Source organism: Psittacula echo, assembly GCF_963264785.1.
Source record: "Psittacula echo genome assembly, chromosome: 4".
NCBI lineage: Eukaryota > Metazoa > Chordata > Aves > Psittaciformes > Psittacidae > Psittacula > Psittacula echo.
Window position 1 is genome coordinate 113,622,337 of NC_137738.1, and position 19,002 is coordinate 113,641,338.

Consider the following 19,002-nt stretch of genomic DNA (forward strand, 5'->3'; position numbering starts at 1 on the left):
TTGTCACTAAGCTAAACACAGTTGGCACTACATAATGTACTGGAAGAAATAACCAGGGGCACGTCAAAAATGAAAACCACACGGGGCCTGATTCTTCTCTCTCTGACTCCTGTTGTACCCCAGTGTGTCTCAACTGTACAAAGGGACTGCTGCATGCCATGAGGAACCTGTGAGTAGTGCTGGGCTGCTTGTCTTAGCTTTAGAGTGTAATTCACATAGACTCTGAGTAGGTTAAGTTGTTTATTTTGCGTTTGGATTTGTCAAGGAAAGAACAGGCCTCCTATGGAAAGATAAAAGATGGATATTGACTAGAAGTAACAGCATAAATTACACATTTTTAAGTGAAACATATCCACCAGAACCTTTGGGTTAAGTTTTTAATCTGTTAGATAAATATTTACTTGCTAAATATGTTTTTACTACTATGCACCTGACCCACCAGGACAACTCTTATTAAAACATTTTAGATTAATACTCTGCATATTAAAAATACATAATAAAATTCTGAAACTAGTCACTGCTAAAAAGCAGATCTTGAATCCTGCAAAGACCTGAGGCACCTGCTTAAAATTCGCATTGGGGTAGGTCCACTGATGTCCTTCACTGTGAATGTGTGCCCAAATATGTGCAGAATCAAGAACCTTTATTATTCCAAGGTTCAATTTGGGATCTCACACCTGAGAACACGTACTGGTTGCTACCATGAGTAACTCCCCACCAAAGAGGATGTTACTTCTTGTGATAATAGCCAGAGCAGACTCTGAGGGCAAGAGAGACTGCCTTTACACATGTATGGAAAGTGAAGGTGGAACGACTCTTGAAACTGCAAAAAGCAACGATTACCAACAAATCTTCCCAAACACACTACATTTGCCAAGAAAGCCAACTTTGCATTACACATTAATAACTTAGGCATATTTTTCTCCTTAAATATATTTGTGTAACATAAAAATAAGAAATCTCTATTCTTAAAAATGAAATTTGAATTAAAAAACCGCTTTGGGACTGAAACGGTGTACTTTAAATTTCTCCCCCCAGCAATTTACTGACAGCCAGGTTGTAAACCCCAGAAAACAGAGGTCTATGGTTGGAAACGCTGACACAGCCTCAGATTGTGCTGGGGTCGTACATCTTGGTACAGAGACGAGCAGATGAATTTCTGCACACAGGCTGCCAGAAATCCTACAGCTCATTCATTCCTTATGTGCTCATTCTGCTGTAAGAAGGTAAATTGACTTAAATTGCCAAAATTAAAACAAAACAAAACTGAAACTTGTGCTTTTAGAATGCCCTGACCCTGTTTGTAAAGCACTTACCCACGTCGCCCAGCTTTGGCATCACTTTGCCTTCCTTATTGCATGCCGGCTGACCCATTCTATGGCCAAAGTGTCTGTGTGTATGTAGTTGTGTAAGTGTATATATTAAAAGAAAACTCTCAAAAGTACTGGATTTCTGCAAATTGGATTGGTAAATTTTCTTTATCTCTGGATTATTTCTTTTTGTAGGGTCTAGTGCTACTTTGGTTGAACCCAGTGAGGAATGTCCCACTGAAGTCAATGATGCCGAAGGAGCTGTTAGATGTTCAAAGACCTCTCCAGCCACCCTCTTTGTGATTCCCTCTCTCACAATAATTTTAAGAAATGTGCCCATTATCACCAACTGCCAATGTTAAAATTCACTCTTTTTTTTTTTCTTTTTAATACAAACAACATTTAACCACAAAAATATGAAGGGAAAAGCCATCAACTTTTTTGCAGGCTATTACCTATTTGTATGACACAAAGAAAAATAATTTACAGTCACAAACTGTACATAGTATTCGGTGGGGGACAGTATATTTATGGTTTAGAGTAAAAAAAGGATTGCTTCAGTAATTAAAATAATCATTGATGAGATATAAGACTTTAAAATCAAGAAAGTGTGATAATTTGGCTACAGAGACGATCATTGTAATATGTCTAACACAGAGGTTTGGATAGTAGAAAGCTGAGTAGAGGGATCTGGGGAAGGAAAGACAACGTCATGCAGAACAGCACTAGTTCTTGCTCAGTATACTCTTCAGGCTTCTCTCCACTGCTTCATCTAATTCTTCTTCCAGCTCTTCCTTCTTGGACATTGCCAGTTTGGACTGATAATCTTTTACTATTTGGTCTATATATGGTGCGCTTTGAGTCCCGTGCAGCATCAGTGTCCACTCCTTCAGCACGCCCCGCTGTGGCTGACTGCCAACAAACCCAATCTCTAGAGCCCAGGTGCCTCGGGGGTCTTCTCCCCAAGTGTGTGTGGTCATGAAAGGCCATTTGTCAAAACCCACCTTGGAGTCATCATCCCTGGGGCGCCGGCTCAGTAAAATGGACTTTGTTCCCATCGGTGAGGTCATGTTGATGTTGAGGTCTCCTCGCCTAGTGGAATTTACAGTTATAACTGCTTGGACGTGTTCCAGGTATCGAACAAAGTTTTCCTTCCCCTCACAAGCATCAGTTGTAAGTGTGAGGACCAGCTTGCCGCTTGGTGGGATCTTTCTGCAGGTCAAAAGATAATTAAGTGAATTAAAAGGATATACAGAGTATGACATGGCTCATGCTTAAACTACTGGGTTGTGGTGCCTCACAGAAAAACCCGTACTATTTTCCCTATTAATGCATGGAAGAGTAGAATCATAGAATCATAGAATAGTTAGGGTTGGAAAGGACCTTAAGATCATCCAGTTCCAACCCCCCTGCCACGGGCAGGGACACCTCACACTAAACCATGTCACCCAAGGCATCATCCAACCTGGCCTTGAACACCGCCAAGGATGGAGCATTCACAGCCTCCCTGGGCAAATAAGTAAGGAAAGAAAGGAAATAAGTAAGGAAGAGTAAGGAAATAGTTGCAAACTTAGGCAGAAAAAGAACATTCTTTTTAGAAAATGGAATCAAACCTTGATTTGAAAATACATTATGAGATGTGCACCCACAAAGAGAGAAGGAATACAGTTAAGAAGGGCATACTGCTCTTTAAGAAATAGTAACATGTATTCAATAGTTGCCTTATCACTACTATATTGGTTAATTGCACAATAATGTGTATAATCAGTAAAAGGACCAGCAGCAGTCAGTCATGTCAGGTAGTCACCTTAAAAAGACAGCAGCAAGCAAAAGACAGAGGCCAGTGGCACAAAACTTCAGCACAGTCACATAAAAGCCTACATTCTTGCTCTAATATGGGATCCTCATTTGAAAACTATTTTTCATGAAAACTGCTATCGTTGCCCTGCTCCTGTACAGGAGGAGCACACACAGTGCGCAAAGAAGTCACACTTGCTTACTGAGCTGACAAAGTGATGCACTTGGAGTCACAAATGTATTGGCTATTATAACTCGGCCCTTAGGAAGGCCAACACACGATTAACTGAAGGACATCTGTCCCAAGTGTAACCAGAAAGCTAGACCTGCAGATGGAGCACAGGCTCAGTCCTGCTGCATTTATTTTGTGAGGACCCTGTTACCAAACAGAAAGCAGATCTCTGTTATCAGTACAGGGCTCCTTGCTGGAGACAGTCAGACACCTGAGGACACAGAGCCTGGAAGTGGCACACAAGAGAAGACAAACCACTTCGTGCTGGGCTGTGCAGTCACAGCTCTTAATGGCCTCACCAACATTTGTCAATGGGATGAATTGCAGACAACAGGGTGCAATTTTACGCTGGTCAGTTTGGCTCTCTTAGTGCTGGGCACCCACAGTGTTTGCTCCCCATGTGGCTGGGGAAACACCTGAGGCACCCAAAGTTTCCACACATCATTTCTAAACTGTGCTTCTAAGGAAGAGGCAACAGCATGCTGGGTTTGAGCAAGGCACATCCAGGCCTTCCCCGCTCTTGCAAAGGAGGCCGGTAGCCACTATGTGCTGGGCAGTTCTGTTTGGCATCTCAGCACCAGCCCAAAGGTGCCAAGTGCCTGCTAAACCCCACAGAGTCAGGATGTAACTGGCAAATACCAGTTGCCTCCGAAACTGGCTGGCAAAATACACTGCAAGTGTAAACAGAATTCTCTGTGTCTTCACCATCAGCCTGCTGTGAGCAGGGTGACACTTTCCTCTGTCTAAAAGAAATACTTTAAAGACAAGAATTACTACAATCATCAAAAAAGGGAGTAAGTCATGAAGTACTCCAGTGGCTTCTCCCTGAGCTAGCTTTTGCAGTAAAATAGAGGGTCCCTTTTAAAGGGCATTGACTACACTGTGGTAATTAATACTTTCTTTTCAAAATAAATGAGTACCAGCCTTTCCCTTTGCTAATGAAATACTGTGTCCTTCAGAGACCAGTGAAAGCATTTCCTTCAAGCCTAGCTTCCAGGAATTCTATTCTTGAGATGAGCTCCAGGTATTAGAGTTTCCAACATGACTAATTGGCTCAGGCCAGTGTCTGCTCCCCTTTCGTAACAGTATTGCCTTCTTGGGAGTACTTCTAGAGTAAAAAGACATTCAGGTCCTCAAGGCATTTAAACACTTACCTTAAACTGTTGTTTAATGTAAGCCTGTGTGGTTCTGAATCTTATGAATGCCCTGGAGCAGAAGCCGGTATAACATAAATGTTGTATGGCTAAAATATTTGAACATATAATTACAATACCCTTGAGACTTATTTTGTGTGCCAAAGCACAAGGAAATGCACTATAATGCAGCCAGAGGTGAAGGATCGTAATCTCACAGTTGCCACACACTTGCAATTTCTCTGCTTGGGAAGCATCACCCTCAAATCAATCTGAATTCACATTGTCTCACGGCCCTCACACACTAGACAATACTTTGTCAAACAGTTGTGCTTGTGCTCCACATCTCCTTCATAGGAGGAATGACATCACACGAGGGAGGACACCACAGTGTGAGTCTCTTCTGCCTATCAACACCAAATGCCAAAGATAAGAGCAGTATTATCATTCCACCTGCTTTGCAGACAGCCTGACAACTGCAGACAGCTTTTCTCTCTGCCTTCTGAAGTGCTGCAATGCAAAAGTTACCTCAGCTCTCTCAAACCGGCGGTGGTAGAAAAAGTCTAACTTGAAAGGAGCAGAACATCTATAGAATACATAGAGAAAATGTAAGGCCAAAGTAGAAAAATAACCCAATTATCCATGGCAGCAGTGCAGCGTAGTTCTAATTTCCAAGGAATCTCTGGAGATGCTGGAACTTCACTAGTTTATTGCAGGGTAATTAAAAAATGTGGATGTTGCAATTGAGGATGCTTACCTCCTGTCAGTGACATTTTTGTTGAGGGATGTTAACTATTATAGCAGCCCTATTAACATATAGATGTGCCAGCTAATTATAGGTGGGGAGCTGGCCTGATACTGAGATTATATTGCAGTAGGGTTAGGAAGTTTAGGTGGTGACTGACTTTCCAAATCCGTGTGCTGTAAGTACAAAGCCTCTTCTAGGTGCTGTTCTCAGAAGACACCAATACAAGGCAGAGTATTTCTCAACTCTTGAGCTTGTTGGGCAATGACAGCAATAGGGAAGATTTACTGCAGTTCCAGATATCTGGGCTGGAGGAAATGCATCACCTCTGCATTTCTATCTGCTTAACAGCAGAAACAGGTCACAAAAACAAAGGCAAAAGGAGACAATACTACTGCATAGCATTTGCCCAACTCTGGCCCAGTCTGTTGACAGAATATCTCTACCACATTCTCTGAAGCAACATTTTTTCTCTTCCTCTCGGATGATCCCCAAGCATCTAAGATAAATGAGATTATTTGTCTGCAATTAAATTATGAATAAACTAGATATAGCCCAAAATTAGCTTCAGCACTCTCTTATTTGTTTCCTACCTGTGAGCACACATAGGGCAGAAAAATTAAAGCTCAGATCTCAGCTGTATAACCTTGGAATAAGCTGTATAAACCCACCTGGAAGGTTGGGAACAAACTTACTCTTTACCTGGCTGAGCTATGTGCCAGGGTGGCAATCTGGTCTGCTTTCTTTTTCCAACAGAATACAGATGCCTTCAAAAATAGCACTGGAAGTCAAATTTCAAATGGTATAGACATAAATTGGCCATTATTAAGTTAGTATTTCAAATAATTGAAACTGAACTATAGCTGTTGCAGTCAATTAGTATTAATTCATTCACTTGTTGACTCATACACTTTAGCACATGAAAGTAAATCAGAAAATAATTTGACTACCTAGCCTGCAATTAGAGATTTGAAGAACATCATAAACCAAACACAATTAAATGCAGTAGTATTCAAACTGAATCACTGGTACCTGTAGATGATTGTTTCAGCCTTCTGGAGATAAAACTGTCTGCTGGAATACATCACAAGGAGATATGACCTGGCTGACAGATACTCCATGTGGCAACAGTTATGTAATTTACAGCACCAGCCTCCCAGATTTTCACTTTTGCACAGGTGCTTTATTCATAGAAACTTTGGCACAAACGTACCTGTAAGTACCCAGAAGAAATGGATGTTTCCACTAACACTGCTGGCACTAGCAGTGATCATACAGCTGAGCTACAGAATACACTCCTCCAGCAAACCAGGAACTGAAAGATCATGTAGTTTATTTTATCAATAGTTGGAATAGTTGAATGTTTCTGGTAATAGGCTTTCTTAGAATAATAATTCCATTATGTTTCTTTGACTACCTGTGTCTTTGTCAATATATTTGCATGCTTATGGTCTCCTAAAAGCCTGGAAGAAGCTGAACACATATACTAGACTATTCACTTACTCAGGTTCCTGTATTGACCCTCCAACACAATGGAATCTCTCTGGAACAGTCTTCCAGTCTTTTGCCATCTTAACCATTGCTCCTGCATCTAGGACACCATAGCCAAACAAATGGTTGAATTCCAGCCCAACGCCATTTCTGCGCCATTGATGAACCTCATCATGAAGCTGGTTCCTTTTGGAGGTGAGCACTGTCAGATGCTGCATATCCCTCCAGGTAAGATCCAAGCTGTGGAAGAGCACCATGGAAAACAAACAGTACAGTATTTCCAAGCTGATATTAAAGAAATTAAAGTAGGACAGTGTGTTTGAGTAAGCCTTTTGGTGAAATTTGTTTCTATGAATCACACAGGAATTGTATCTATACACGTATCAATAACAAAGCTGGTGAGAAAAGGAATAGGTTTTAATTTTATAGTGCTTCCCCAAATATAGTCCCCAAAATTGCAAAAGAATTTCTGATTGTCTCCCAGAAAACAACTGCTTTTAACTACACACAGATCCACCATGCAATTTTTAAGCAAATAAAATGAGTAAGATATTATACCAGATCCTGAGAATATAAAAAGAAAAAGATGATGACCTTGCCTTCATCTTACATCTGGCCCTCTTTTCCTTGCCTTCTCCTCCTGCTTTTCCCATAGACCTCTGAGATTCACCCAGAATAATTTCAGTATTCTGTGAATATGGGCACATGGGCTGTGGGTGACTGTAGATTTGCATTATAAGGTATGGCAGAGGTTTGTCACCCATGATATACTAGCATAGATGGATGCAGTCAAGTAACATTTGTCTAGCTTCGATGATCGTTTTTCATCATCAGCTCTTGTCTTCCTAGATTTGCAGTGATTATGATGACAGGAAGGGCACTTATAAGTTATTATTCTGGAAGCTTTAGAACTGACATTCTAATTCTACATAACTAAAGCTATTCCAGTTGGTTTATGATGAACTCTTTCAACATTACAATATGTCTGATTCAAGCCATCAACCTAAAAGGATCCGCTTTTCAGCTTTCTGTGCCCCAAGTAATAAGCATGTGTGTATGCTGACTGTACACCAGAATAGCCAATTACTGTTATTTCTCCAAGGTGACACGAGATAGCTGAAAATCAGATATCACATACATCATTCTTACTGAAATCTTTTAAGAGCTGCTACGGATCTTGGAGCTGTACATTTCCATCTTTCCATCTCACAGATTGGTCTGGTTTTAGGGACATGTCAGACATACACTGCACAAGAACTGACAGGCAGATTGCAGGCAAGAGGACTCTGCATCAGAGATTGTTAGCTGCTCCTGTGAAGGCCAGTGGAGCTCATCCAGGGTATTTCTACACAATACAATTTAACAGAGTCAGCCTGGAAGGAGATAGGAGACACTGACAGTTCTTTCTCTCCCCTGCCTCCTCAGCAAAAGCTAGAAACTCAATTGCAAACCAGCGGTATCAGTCTAATTTCAAGTCATGATAGTTTGCAAGAGTAATACCAGTCTTCATGGATAGCCTGAATGAATGATAATCATGAGATATCAAGGTTGTAGCCGAGGTTAAATATGTAGTGATGAGAAAATTCATTGAAACTTTATATTTTTATGGCCATATTAATTTATTACATGCTGGCTGTCCCACAGAATGGGATTGATAGCACAAGGAATGATCATCCAAAGTTAAACACTGGGCATGCATGTTTTATGCATATAAAATCTGAAAAATGATACTTGGCCAAAGTAATTCCCTGAGCACAACAATCATTGCTCTGCTAATGATATAAACTTTGCCTCCTCTGCCAAATCTTCATTCTTCTGCACTGCTGAAATAAAATATGTACATAGTGCTCCCTTCATGCCATGGCTACAGCAACTGAAGCTGTGTAACTGAGCAAATGTTGCCTCTACTTGGTAAAACAGTTTAACATAGAGTAAAAAAATGGTATAGGTTACTGTAAGGAAAACTTATCTCAATCATTAGAGAAGAAGATAATGAAGCAAGATGCATCAGAGGGCTCTAATGTTGCGAATGGCATGGAGATGGTAAATAGACAGTGGTATTTTTTCTTTAACGTAAAAGAGCAATTATGTAGCACAGAAGCAAATCACCACCAGTGGGTTAAGGAAAAATCAAAGGAAACATTCCCCACCATCAAAAAATGTTACTGTAGAACTGACTGCCACTGGATGTCACAGGTGTCAAATACAGACAAGTTGAAAAGTGTGACAAATTAAAGGAAGATAAATCTGTCTATGGCTATTAAATAGGATAGGCTGACTGCTCTCTCTCCAAACCACTGATTGCCAAAGCTGCTGTTGAAAGATCACTCTTAATCCCCATTTGTTGTGCTCTCCTCTAAGTATCTGTCATTGTAGACAGGATGTGGCACAAGGCGAAGTCCTGAAGATACTGTAGGTTTGCCCTTACATTTTTGTAGGCTGGGCATTCTACACTGAATATGTGGAGAAATTTAATAATCCCTCCCTCCAAAGAGTGCTGTAGAAGACAAACCCCTGGGAAGCAGTGAGTGGATGGAGAGGACACAGAGAGAGCAAGACATACAGACTGTATCTGCTCTGTGGCTTTGGCTAGGCTGTTGCTCCATCTGTAAGTTACCATGCCCGTCACTACTGTAGCAGGCAGCTTGTTAGCCGCTCATTCTAGCCCCATGCCACAGCCAGCCAATTTCAATGATGAACAACATTAAACAAACCACAGGCCCTCTCCTCTCTAGAGCTCACAAGGCATTTCTCAACAGCATACTTAGCCTCCAGGGCCAAGGCGAACACTCCGGCTGCTTCAGGGGCAGCTGCAGACGTTCCTGAGTGACGCAGGGTGCAGTTGCCATACAAATCTGTTGTAGCCTGCAATGATATCAGATGTAATTAATGAAAACAGCTAGTCCATTTTCCTTGCAGCTACAGACTCATAAAAATACAGAAAGCGGCAGTTTGTGCCCTGGCTCTTCAGAGTAATTGTGTGCTCATGCCTAGGATCTCTTTTCTTTGTTAGAATAGTGTGTAAATTTAAAACCACAATGAGACATAGTTACAGAAAGTGTAACTATCACGATGTAGTAAACCAATGTTCACTAACACTTAGAACTCATAAACTCATATAGATGGCATTTATTTCCTACAAACACAGTTTAACCAAAGGACTTAAATTCCCTTGTGGTTGTCAGAAGTATTTGAAACTAGAATTGTGAACAGCATTGAGCATTCTAACATCTGTGCAACTCCAGAACCAACAGCAGTACCAGGTTGCTACCTTCTGATAGCAGAATTTTGATAGTGCCTGATAGTGACAAAATGACAAAGCGCAGATTTGTCACTAGAAAAGCCCAGAAGGAGATCTTAGAAATACATTTTATGGGGATAATTACAAAGGTGCCACAGATCATCTTGGCTGACATCAACACAGAGCTGATATCAAGACAGAAACCAGTATTTTTCCCTCTGCTGCTGCACACGGGCAGTGAGGCTTACACAATGTGTCTTTGAGAGAGGGCTGTGGAAAATGTATAAAACTAACCTTGAGTTACTACACCTGAATTTTCCACAGTGTGAATCAGACTATGTCCTGGCTAGTCTAAAGATGCTGAAGAGCAGTGATCAGTATGGTGGAAGAAAATCCCAATTACATTTGAACAGAAACTACATATTTTCCAGTTGTAGGTATGGATCTGAAGGGGACTTGAGTATGATGCTCCACACTGCTTAATGGGAGACCGAGGGTGATCTAAACCTCCGTATTTCCTCTGTGGGTGACTGAATGTCTCTCTGCTCTTTACAGCTTGTAGTACAGAAGCAGTCTGGTTCATGACTGCTCTGCCAGTACAAGCAAAAATGATCTCAAATGTTGACACTTTTAATCTAGATTTTTACAGAGGCCTTTTTCCACACCCTCCTCTGGGAAGAGACCAACTGAACTTCCAAATATGGTTTCTGATAAAGGAAAGCACCAACTCTATGAAGCCTTAAGAGATGGAAGATCATTGTTGTTCTCAATTTTACTTCTTCATCTCCTCAGCTGACAGTTTTGGCACCATCATTTACTGCAGATGAGAAAATATCCATCTCAACAAAGAACCATCTGCTGCTCCAAATCAGACAGAGTTGTAATAGGTTGTGGGAGTGCACAAAGACAGCAGCAACAGCACAATAATATCTGGACTCACCACGCCAGCCTCCGGATTTCTCTTCCTCCCATTACTAAAGGTGGAAGCTAAGGTTGAAGAGCAGCTTTCATCATACAGAGCTGTCCGTCCATCATTTATAGCAGAATTGATGGAGATTGTCCACATGCTTGACGCATAGCCATCACAGTTACAGTCATCATAGCTGCCCCCATCTCCGGAGGCCCAGACATAGATGCTTCCTTTGCCACCCCGGCCCTGTGAAAGGGAAAAATCAACCCTCTTGGGTTAAACTGCAAATAGGAGAGAGGAGCTACCTGAAACTCCACATTTAATTGTAAAACTGGACATCTATAAAGGAGAAAACCAGTCCAAACAAAATATACATCAACCTTGAACAGAAATAACATGGACTTTTGCAGGTTATTAAATCCAGTTAACTGGCAGGCACAGCCAGCTCTGCAACCTTATGTACACAGAGCACTTCCATTTATCTCCTGTTTTGCTTGATGCCCTGAAGGCTCCTGTGTCAGATGCTGAGACGTTTTATGGATTCATTAGGGTTTATGTCAAGGTCTAAGTGCTATGAGGAAAGCATTCTTTTAAAAGGGAGACAGGTCATCTCACATGCTGGGTTTGTAAGATCCAATTAGGTCCAGGCAATGGCTGAAAAACCCTGTAAAACGGGCACCTTTTTATCTCAAGATTTTTCTCCAAAGGTATCACTGACTCAGAGCTGTTTATCTGACAAACCAGCTTCTACTACTAAAACAGAAAACAAAGTTATGAGAGCATATAAATCACCTACAGAAAGATGGTCTACCAATTACACTGAAGAGGCGAGAGACTGAAACTGAAGGGAAGCTATAAAGCCTTCCCACTAGTTAAAGGAAAGAAATCCATATCCTTTCACAACTTCCAGACACACAAGGAGTGGGAAGGGATCAGCTCAGCTCCTTCTTCTCATCCCATACTAAGAAAGAGGTAGGGGTTGCCTGCAAGAGGGTGAGACCTGAGAACCCTGATGCTCGGTCCAACTGAACCCAAAGCTCACTGATTCCAGAATAGCCACCATTTCTCTCTGTTCAGATCACTGCCATCCAACATTTACTTCCAACAGCACCAGAAGGGTGCAAGGCCTCAGCTTAACATACTGTTCATATGCATTGGGCAGAAGTTAAAATCTCCTCTAGTCTCTTCATTGTCCAGCATAAAATGGAAGTCAAAGATTATACAAACATAGTAACCTGCAATGGTATTCTAATAGGGAATCTTTTCTGTCTGGAATTTAAACCAAATCCAAGCTCCCAGCAGTAGCTTCTATTTTTCATCATACCCCACTGAAAAGAGCAACCTCATTATTTCAAGCACGTTAGTGAGCTGCCTTATAATCCATTGAACTGCACAGCAGGTTTGCTGCCCCTGGGGTATATAACATCTCAGGACATAGTTTTTCATAATGAAGATGATGACTATGAAAAAGCTTATTGAAATCAGTCTGAGAACTCCCACAAAGATTTGAAATCAATCATCTGAGCTTTAAGGGAGGAGGATACTGCTGCAAAAATAATTCTAAGAACAAAGTAATTCCAGCAAATTATTAATATATACATATATACACAAAAAAAAGATCAGCATAACAAGAACTGTGATGCCTTTTTTCCCTTTGACATTTTCCGTATTCCACCTTGTGTTCTGACAGCTACAGGGCCCAAATCTGGGCCTTGATCTCACTTCAGAGGCTACATCCCAAGCGTGCCACCATAGCCACATCACACCACCTTGCTACCATCTGCCTCCTTTGGACAACCTCTGTGACAGCTCAAGCACATCTCTCTCTGCCCCAAAAATGCAGGCTGCTGCCCAACACAGAGAGCAGACAGCTGCTGTCGCCAGGGATAGGATGTTTGACATGTATGGACCTGTTCTTAAACAACTCTTCCCTTCCAGCTATTTTAAAGGGAGGGGAAACACTTCTTTTCATGTGAAAAAGTAGCTTGGTGCCTGAAAGTTAGACTACACGGTGCTCAGCATAGAGAAACAGCCTTAGCCCTGCTTGGCAAATTGTTCCATGCTGCCAAAACCGGGTATTGCTGCAAAGTGTTTCACTCCACAGGCAGGGATTGTGGCAGACTGGTACAAAACAAGTGTAACAGATTGCTGGTGGAGAGCAGGATAATTCACAGAGGAACCAAAATTCGGGCTGGAGTTCGTGAGTGGAATTGGCCTGCTGAGTGCTGCTGGGGATGGGTTTTACGCATGCAATTACTGTAAAGTGAGAATGGCCTTAGGATATAATTTCTATGAGAGTCTTAGTGTTAAACCCCATAATTCAGCTCTTAATAATCTACTTTCAACAGCCTTTTCTTCTTAGCCAGCGCTGGAAGGAGGAGCAAATAGTGCTGAAATAAACTGATAGTAGCCCAAGTGTGCTATTTGCAAATATGCTTAGGACTTGCTGCTTACATTTCCCACAGCCAGACCTGCAGCAGTGGGGTAGTTTGTACAGGCAAACTGTTTGGTGCCAGACCTCAGGCATCATTACGTTTACCAAGCAGAAATACATGGCTTCAGGGAAAGTGAATTTTCAATTCTCAGAATGGTAATAGCCTAAACCAGAAAAATCCAAGTTGGGTCAACTAAGTGTCGTATTTAAAGCAAACTGAAAGCTCCTATTTGCATATATGAGCCTAAAAATGTCAGTTGCTCAACTTAGGCTACTGTAAATACAGGCCAAAAAGAGGGCTGGAGAAGGTGACAGTAATACAGACTATAAACGCCAGAGGGAGCCTGAAGGAAGACTCAGGAAGAAGGAAGACGAGCAAGATAATAAGGTACATTTTAAAGAGTATCTTTGCTCCAGAATCCTGTTGAAACCTGCTGATTTCCCCCAAAAGCAATGCACAGCGTTGCACCCACACTTCTGAGGCACTGTATCTCCCTCAGAGATGAAAATGGATCTTTTTATGGAATCCCAGACTGGTTTGGGTTGGAAGGGACCTTGAGGCTCATCCAGTTCCAATCCCTCTGCCATAAGCAGAGACATCTTCCACTAGACCTGGTTGCTCCAAGCCCCATCCAACCTGGCCTTGAACACTGCCAGGGATGGGGCAGGCACAGCTTCTCTGGGCACCCTGTGCCAGCACCTCAGCACCCTCACAAGGAAGAATTTTTTCCTAGTATCTAATCTCAATCTCTCCTGTGTCAGTTTAAAGCCATTCCCCTTGTCCCTGTCACTACCTGCCCTTGTAAAAAGCCCCTCTCCAGATTTCTTATAGGCAAGTACTACATTTTAGTATCAGCTGCATTTAGTACTAGCCCAAGAGAGGCTCACCTCTCAACTCAGGCTAAACCAGAATTAAATCTTAGGCAAGGCTATACGCTTAGAACGTCACAGACTGCTACTGAGAAGCTCTCTTAGTGAAAAAAACAGGTTTTCTATTTCCAGTGTCCTTCGTGGGATGCTGTGCTACCAGCAAAAAATATCCCTGAGGAGTTTTCTTGCTCCTTTCGTATGTTCTAAAAAGCATAATCCCAGAGAAACTTCTTTACTCAACCACCTGGGAGAAGTGGGCTGCAGCTTAATTCTCTGTGTAACTTCAGGCATATCTTGAACTCTTCATTTTCTTTCTTACTGTGTTCATTCATCATGCTTGCTGGGCTAGTGCCTAAGTCAGTGTCTCTCAAAGTTTCGATTGCTGGATCACACTTTCCAGATAAATATGAGTGGTACGTGACAAATAAATCCCCCTCCAGCTTCCCTGACTTTTCCCATCAAGGTTGGCAAGCGCCAGTGTGAGTAACAGCTGGGCCTCTACCATGGCACAGCCTCTGCAATGACTCCTCTGGTTCACCCACTCCTGCCTGGCCATCAGGGTTGTTATAAACAAACAACAGGCTCCTGCCCCAAAAAACAACCAAGGTACCAAGGAACAACTGTATCAGGACACAGTGGGCAAGTGGGCTCAGCGTAAGAAATAAAAGCAGCAGCACCTGATTGCGAGAAGGTATTCTTTTAGGCACAATGTAAAAGTATTTCAGGATAAGGACAGCCAAGTGGTTTGCTGCTGTTTATGGACTGTCCCATTTCTAAGGAAGAGAATGCAGATGCAGCATATCTGAAAAACATAGGAAAAATTACAGAACCGAGAATTGTTTTCTGTAACTAACTCAAAGCACATATGACTTTCTAAACACCTTTTTGTGTGACATATGATATGACTATTTTGTAATTCTTCCCTTTTAGAAAACAGAAGTGTTTCAGCACCTTCTGTATAATTCAACAGCAATTTATGTGCCTACTATGGTAAGAGATAGGCTGGTTTTCCAGGGAAAGCAAAAAATTCTACAGCTTTTTCAAGTCTTTCCATGGGTCCTACTGATTTATGAATAGGACTCAGTTTTCATCCCCTATAAATTTCGACTGTGTTTTCCTCTGAAAAGAGCATTTATTTCTCTTCAGGACTGAATTACTTCAAAATCCTTACATGTATTGTAATTAAACCCCACATCCTTCAGTAACGATTGTTAGCTTTCTCAGAAAGTGCAGTCTGCAGCCCAGGCAGCCAACACGAACTCACCCCCAGGCTGGGGCATGCCATGGCAAGGAAAAGGATGGGCAGTGGAAGAGCTGTAGGGCTGTTTGATCGGTGTCATGGCTTGGCAGGGAGCATTGAGCTGGGCTCTCAAGACATCCTGGAGAACCACGCAGAGACATTGCTCTGCCTTAGTCTCCCCATTGCTCCTGTGCATAAGCAGTCTGGCTCTGTGGTGTAAGCCAGCTGGAGACAGTGAATCCTTGGCATCGCTGAACAGCTGCTCATCTTTTGCACTGCCAGGGCTTTCTGAAGCCTGCCTGCATGCTCCTGCATCCCTGACGTGGTGCCAGTTGAAAGCCCATTGAGCCCTTGGTCCTCCAGCTACCTTTGCATCTGCCAGGCTGATTCACCCAGCAATCTGGTAGCCTGTGACTTCCTGGATCCCTGTGCTCCTTTCCTATATGGATTTCTTGGGGAGTGCTAGAATCTAAAGCAGCTTCACCTGTGGCTCTCGCAACACTGCAAAGGTTCCCAGCTTGTAGCATCAGCCTTGTGGGAAGCTAAAGCACAGGGCTGCTGAGTTGCGGCACAGAGATTAAGCAGAAACACTTCTGGGGTCAGAATGATACAGCAAAATCTATGCTTTCAGGCTACATTATTGTCTTGCCTTCTTAGAAAACAGTAATTTAGATGTCAACAAAGAAAATACTTACATTTAGAGCTTCAAATATTGCCATGTTGGCCCAACCACTGATACAACAGCTTTCTGCTCTTTATATGACAGTCATTTGAAATTTTGTGAAGGGTAGTAATTAATCCTGTCACAGACCCATGCAAAGCACAAACCTACAACAGCCAAGGTCCTCAGCTGACCAAGGCATCCCTGAGGAAGCCAGTATCAGAACAGAAATCAGTAGCATTTGAGATCTGCCCATCCTGTCCTCAGAGGCACACATCCATCCCCTTAGGTGTGTCAGGAAAGCAGAGGGTTATGGACCTTGGTCAAAACCTGGGTCATGTACCCAGTCAAAGGTTGTGTATTCCATCACCAGGTCAGTAAAGCTGGTTATGATGTTTTAAAAAAGCCTGAAAATATACCATCAGATGAACAGGGTGACTTCAGGATTCTAAGCAGATATGACATACTTGCGTAGAGTTTTAATACGGTTTGATTTTATCTTACATAAGAAAGACAAGGCACAGAATTATAATGCATATTCCAGACACAACTGCAATGTGATAGTAAAGGGCTCCCAAGTTATAAAGAAGCTTGAAAGGCTTCCTCAGAAATGGAGTAATTAGATGGTTGCCAGATCATAAACTAATTTTGCTGTCCTCACTTGACTGTTGAGCAAATAAAATGATGTTAGAGGTATCTAACTGCATATGCTTTATTAATGTGCTATCTTCAGCATATTTCAAAGAACAATAACAAAATGTCTGTGGCCTTGGAGAGGCAAATGAGAAGTATTTCCTTTCATTTATAACACAGCCCTTTCTTCTTTCATTGGTGAGCCCAATTACAGACCTATGATGAGACTATAAATTCTTAATACTACTCCCCTGGCAATTTGTACTTGTGAGGCATTTCTTAGGTAGAACCATATTATAGAAGCAATAACATTTTCACCAGCACAAGCACAAATGTATCATGTCTTATATATTCTGGCTGAGCCAGCGAAGTCTCAAGGAATTAATTCAGCCCATGAGCAACTCCTCACAACTTATAAAAGACTACATCATAAAATAGTGATAGAGAGAGACCAGCTTAGCTTGATTACATCTTTCTACTGCCTTAAATTCCAATAGCTGAAGCTGGAAAGAACTGGACTCATGAAATGACAAATAAGAAACATTTACCAGTTATTGCATTTAAGGCAGGATACACCATAAAACATGAGTAGAATTTGTTCTTGAGCTAGTTGCTTTTTCTTGTTTAAGGTGACTGCTAATACAGTTCTGGATGCAAGGTAGTAGAGAACCAAAGTCTCTATTTAAGAGAGTTGTGGTGTCACAGTAATCCCTACCTCCCCCTCCAAGCTAGGTAGCCCCCAAAAAGGGCAAGCACAGGTCATACAAGGGATATGTAAATCACATAGCCTTGCTTCGTCCAGCCATCTATATGGAAAATGCTACTACTACATCACTCTTCCCTTATCTCAAATGTACGTATCTCCAAATCAGATGATATAGCTAGCTGTGCTCAACACTGCTGGGCTGCTTTTTCCTAAGTCTATTGTCCTGGCTTTTTGCTCTGCTTTGAATTTGAGTTTGTATTTCTGTACCTGCACTAAAATCCCTCCGTAGCTCATCAAAGAAATATATAAGAGAATCAGCTAGGTTGGAAAAGGCCTTTAAGATCATCAAGTCCAACTGTTACCCCAGGACTGCCAACTTCACCAGTAAACCATGTCACTGAGGGCCTCACTGTCATGGTTTTTGAATACTTCCAGAGAAGGTGATTCCATCACTTCCCCAGGGCAACCTGTTCCAATGCACAGCTACTCTTTCAGTGAAGAAATTTTTCCTAATATCCGATCTAAACCTCCCCCGGTGCAGCTTGAGGCCGTTTCCTCTTGTCCTACCACTTGTTACTTGGAAGAAGAGAGCGACACCCATCTCACTACAACCTCATGTCAGGCAGTTGTAGAGAGTGATAAGGTCCTCCTGAGCCTTCTCTTCTCCAGACTAAACACCCCCAGTCACATTAAACAACACTGGACCTAATACCAAGCCCTGGGGAATACTACGCATGACCAGACGCCAACTTAATGTGACACCATTGACCACCACTCTAGGCTCATCCATCCATTCAGTTTCAGTATCTGCAAATACGTGACAGAGTGGTTAGAAGGGGTGAAACTGAGCATGTGAGCAGCCTGGTCTTGATGCAGGGCTAAGATATCTCAGGACAGCCCAGAACAATGTTAGACTGGTGATCTACTGAAACTGTAAAGAAACATACACCTTTTCTCCCTAGACCCCATGATCACAGATGTGCCTCAGACAGAGTCTAGAGGCCAAATAATAAAATCTCATTGAATATGTTAATTTGTTGCTCCTGGCAGATGTGTTTAAAGAAAGAGACAGCATGACAGAGTGCATTCTCTGGGTCTCTTTCACAAGACAGAACAGCATCTCTCCCTCAGCCTGTTGCAGACTACCCTAAGGGATATCCGGCTTGGGTGCAGACTTGCAGCCTGACAAGTCTCCTGTTACAACTGGCAGCCAGCATCAGATGTCCTGTAGCAAAGGGTGAGTCTCCCTCATTAGGCAGGTACTGAATACTCACAAGTTTCAATCTAGTCTTTAAAAACTAGAAGTTTTACCAAGTCCTTCCCAATTACATCCCGAATATGTCTTTTCTAGCAGCTAGAATTTGCATTAGGTAAGACTGTTCATTTGTGTCAAACCAGTGCTGGTAACTGTCAAACTCTTGTGGATGTCTGTGTATTTGAAACTTTCAATCCCTATTCTCAAGCGCCTGCTAACTCAGCTGTGAGCTCATTTATCTTTGCAGTGCAACTACTGCTGTTCAGTGGCCCAGTCACACTGCTGACTACTGCCCCTGAACAGAAGTCATGAGATAACACAGTGAAGTGTAGATTGCACTAAAA

The 19,002-nt window shown here is 42.1% G+C and overlaps 1 protein-coding gene across 1 annotated transcript in view; it reads right to left on the reverse strand.

The window, feature by feature from the left end:
• Window positions 1-2,035: 2,035 nt before the first annotated feature.
• PCSK2 (proprotein convertase subtilisin/kexin type 2) overlaps window positions 2,036-19,002 on the reverse strand; it is a gene marked incomplete at both ends in the record, with an annotated part of 104,768 nt that continues 87,801 nt past the window's right edge. The window contains 4 exons of the mRNA XM_080616361.1: window positions 2,036-2,522; window positions 6,721-6,948; window positions 9,473-9,573; window positions 10,890-11,105. Coding sequence (XP_080472487.1) covers window positions 2,036-2,522; window positions 6,721-6,948; window positions 9,473-9,573; window positions 10,890-11,105 — 1,032 coding nt within the window. The remainder of the gene's footprint in view (window positions 2,523-6,720; window positions 6,949-9,472; window positions 9,574-10,889; window positions 11,106-19,002) is intronic.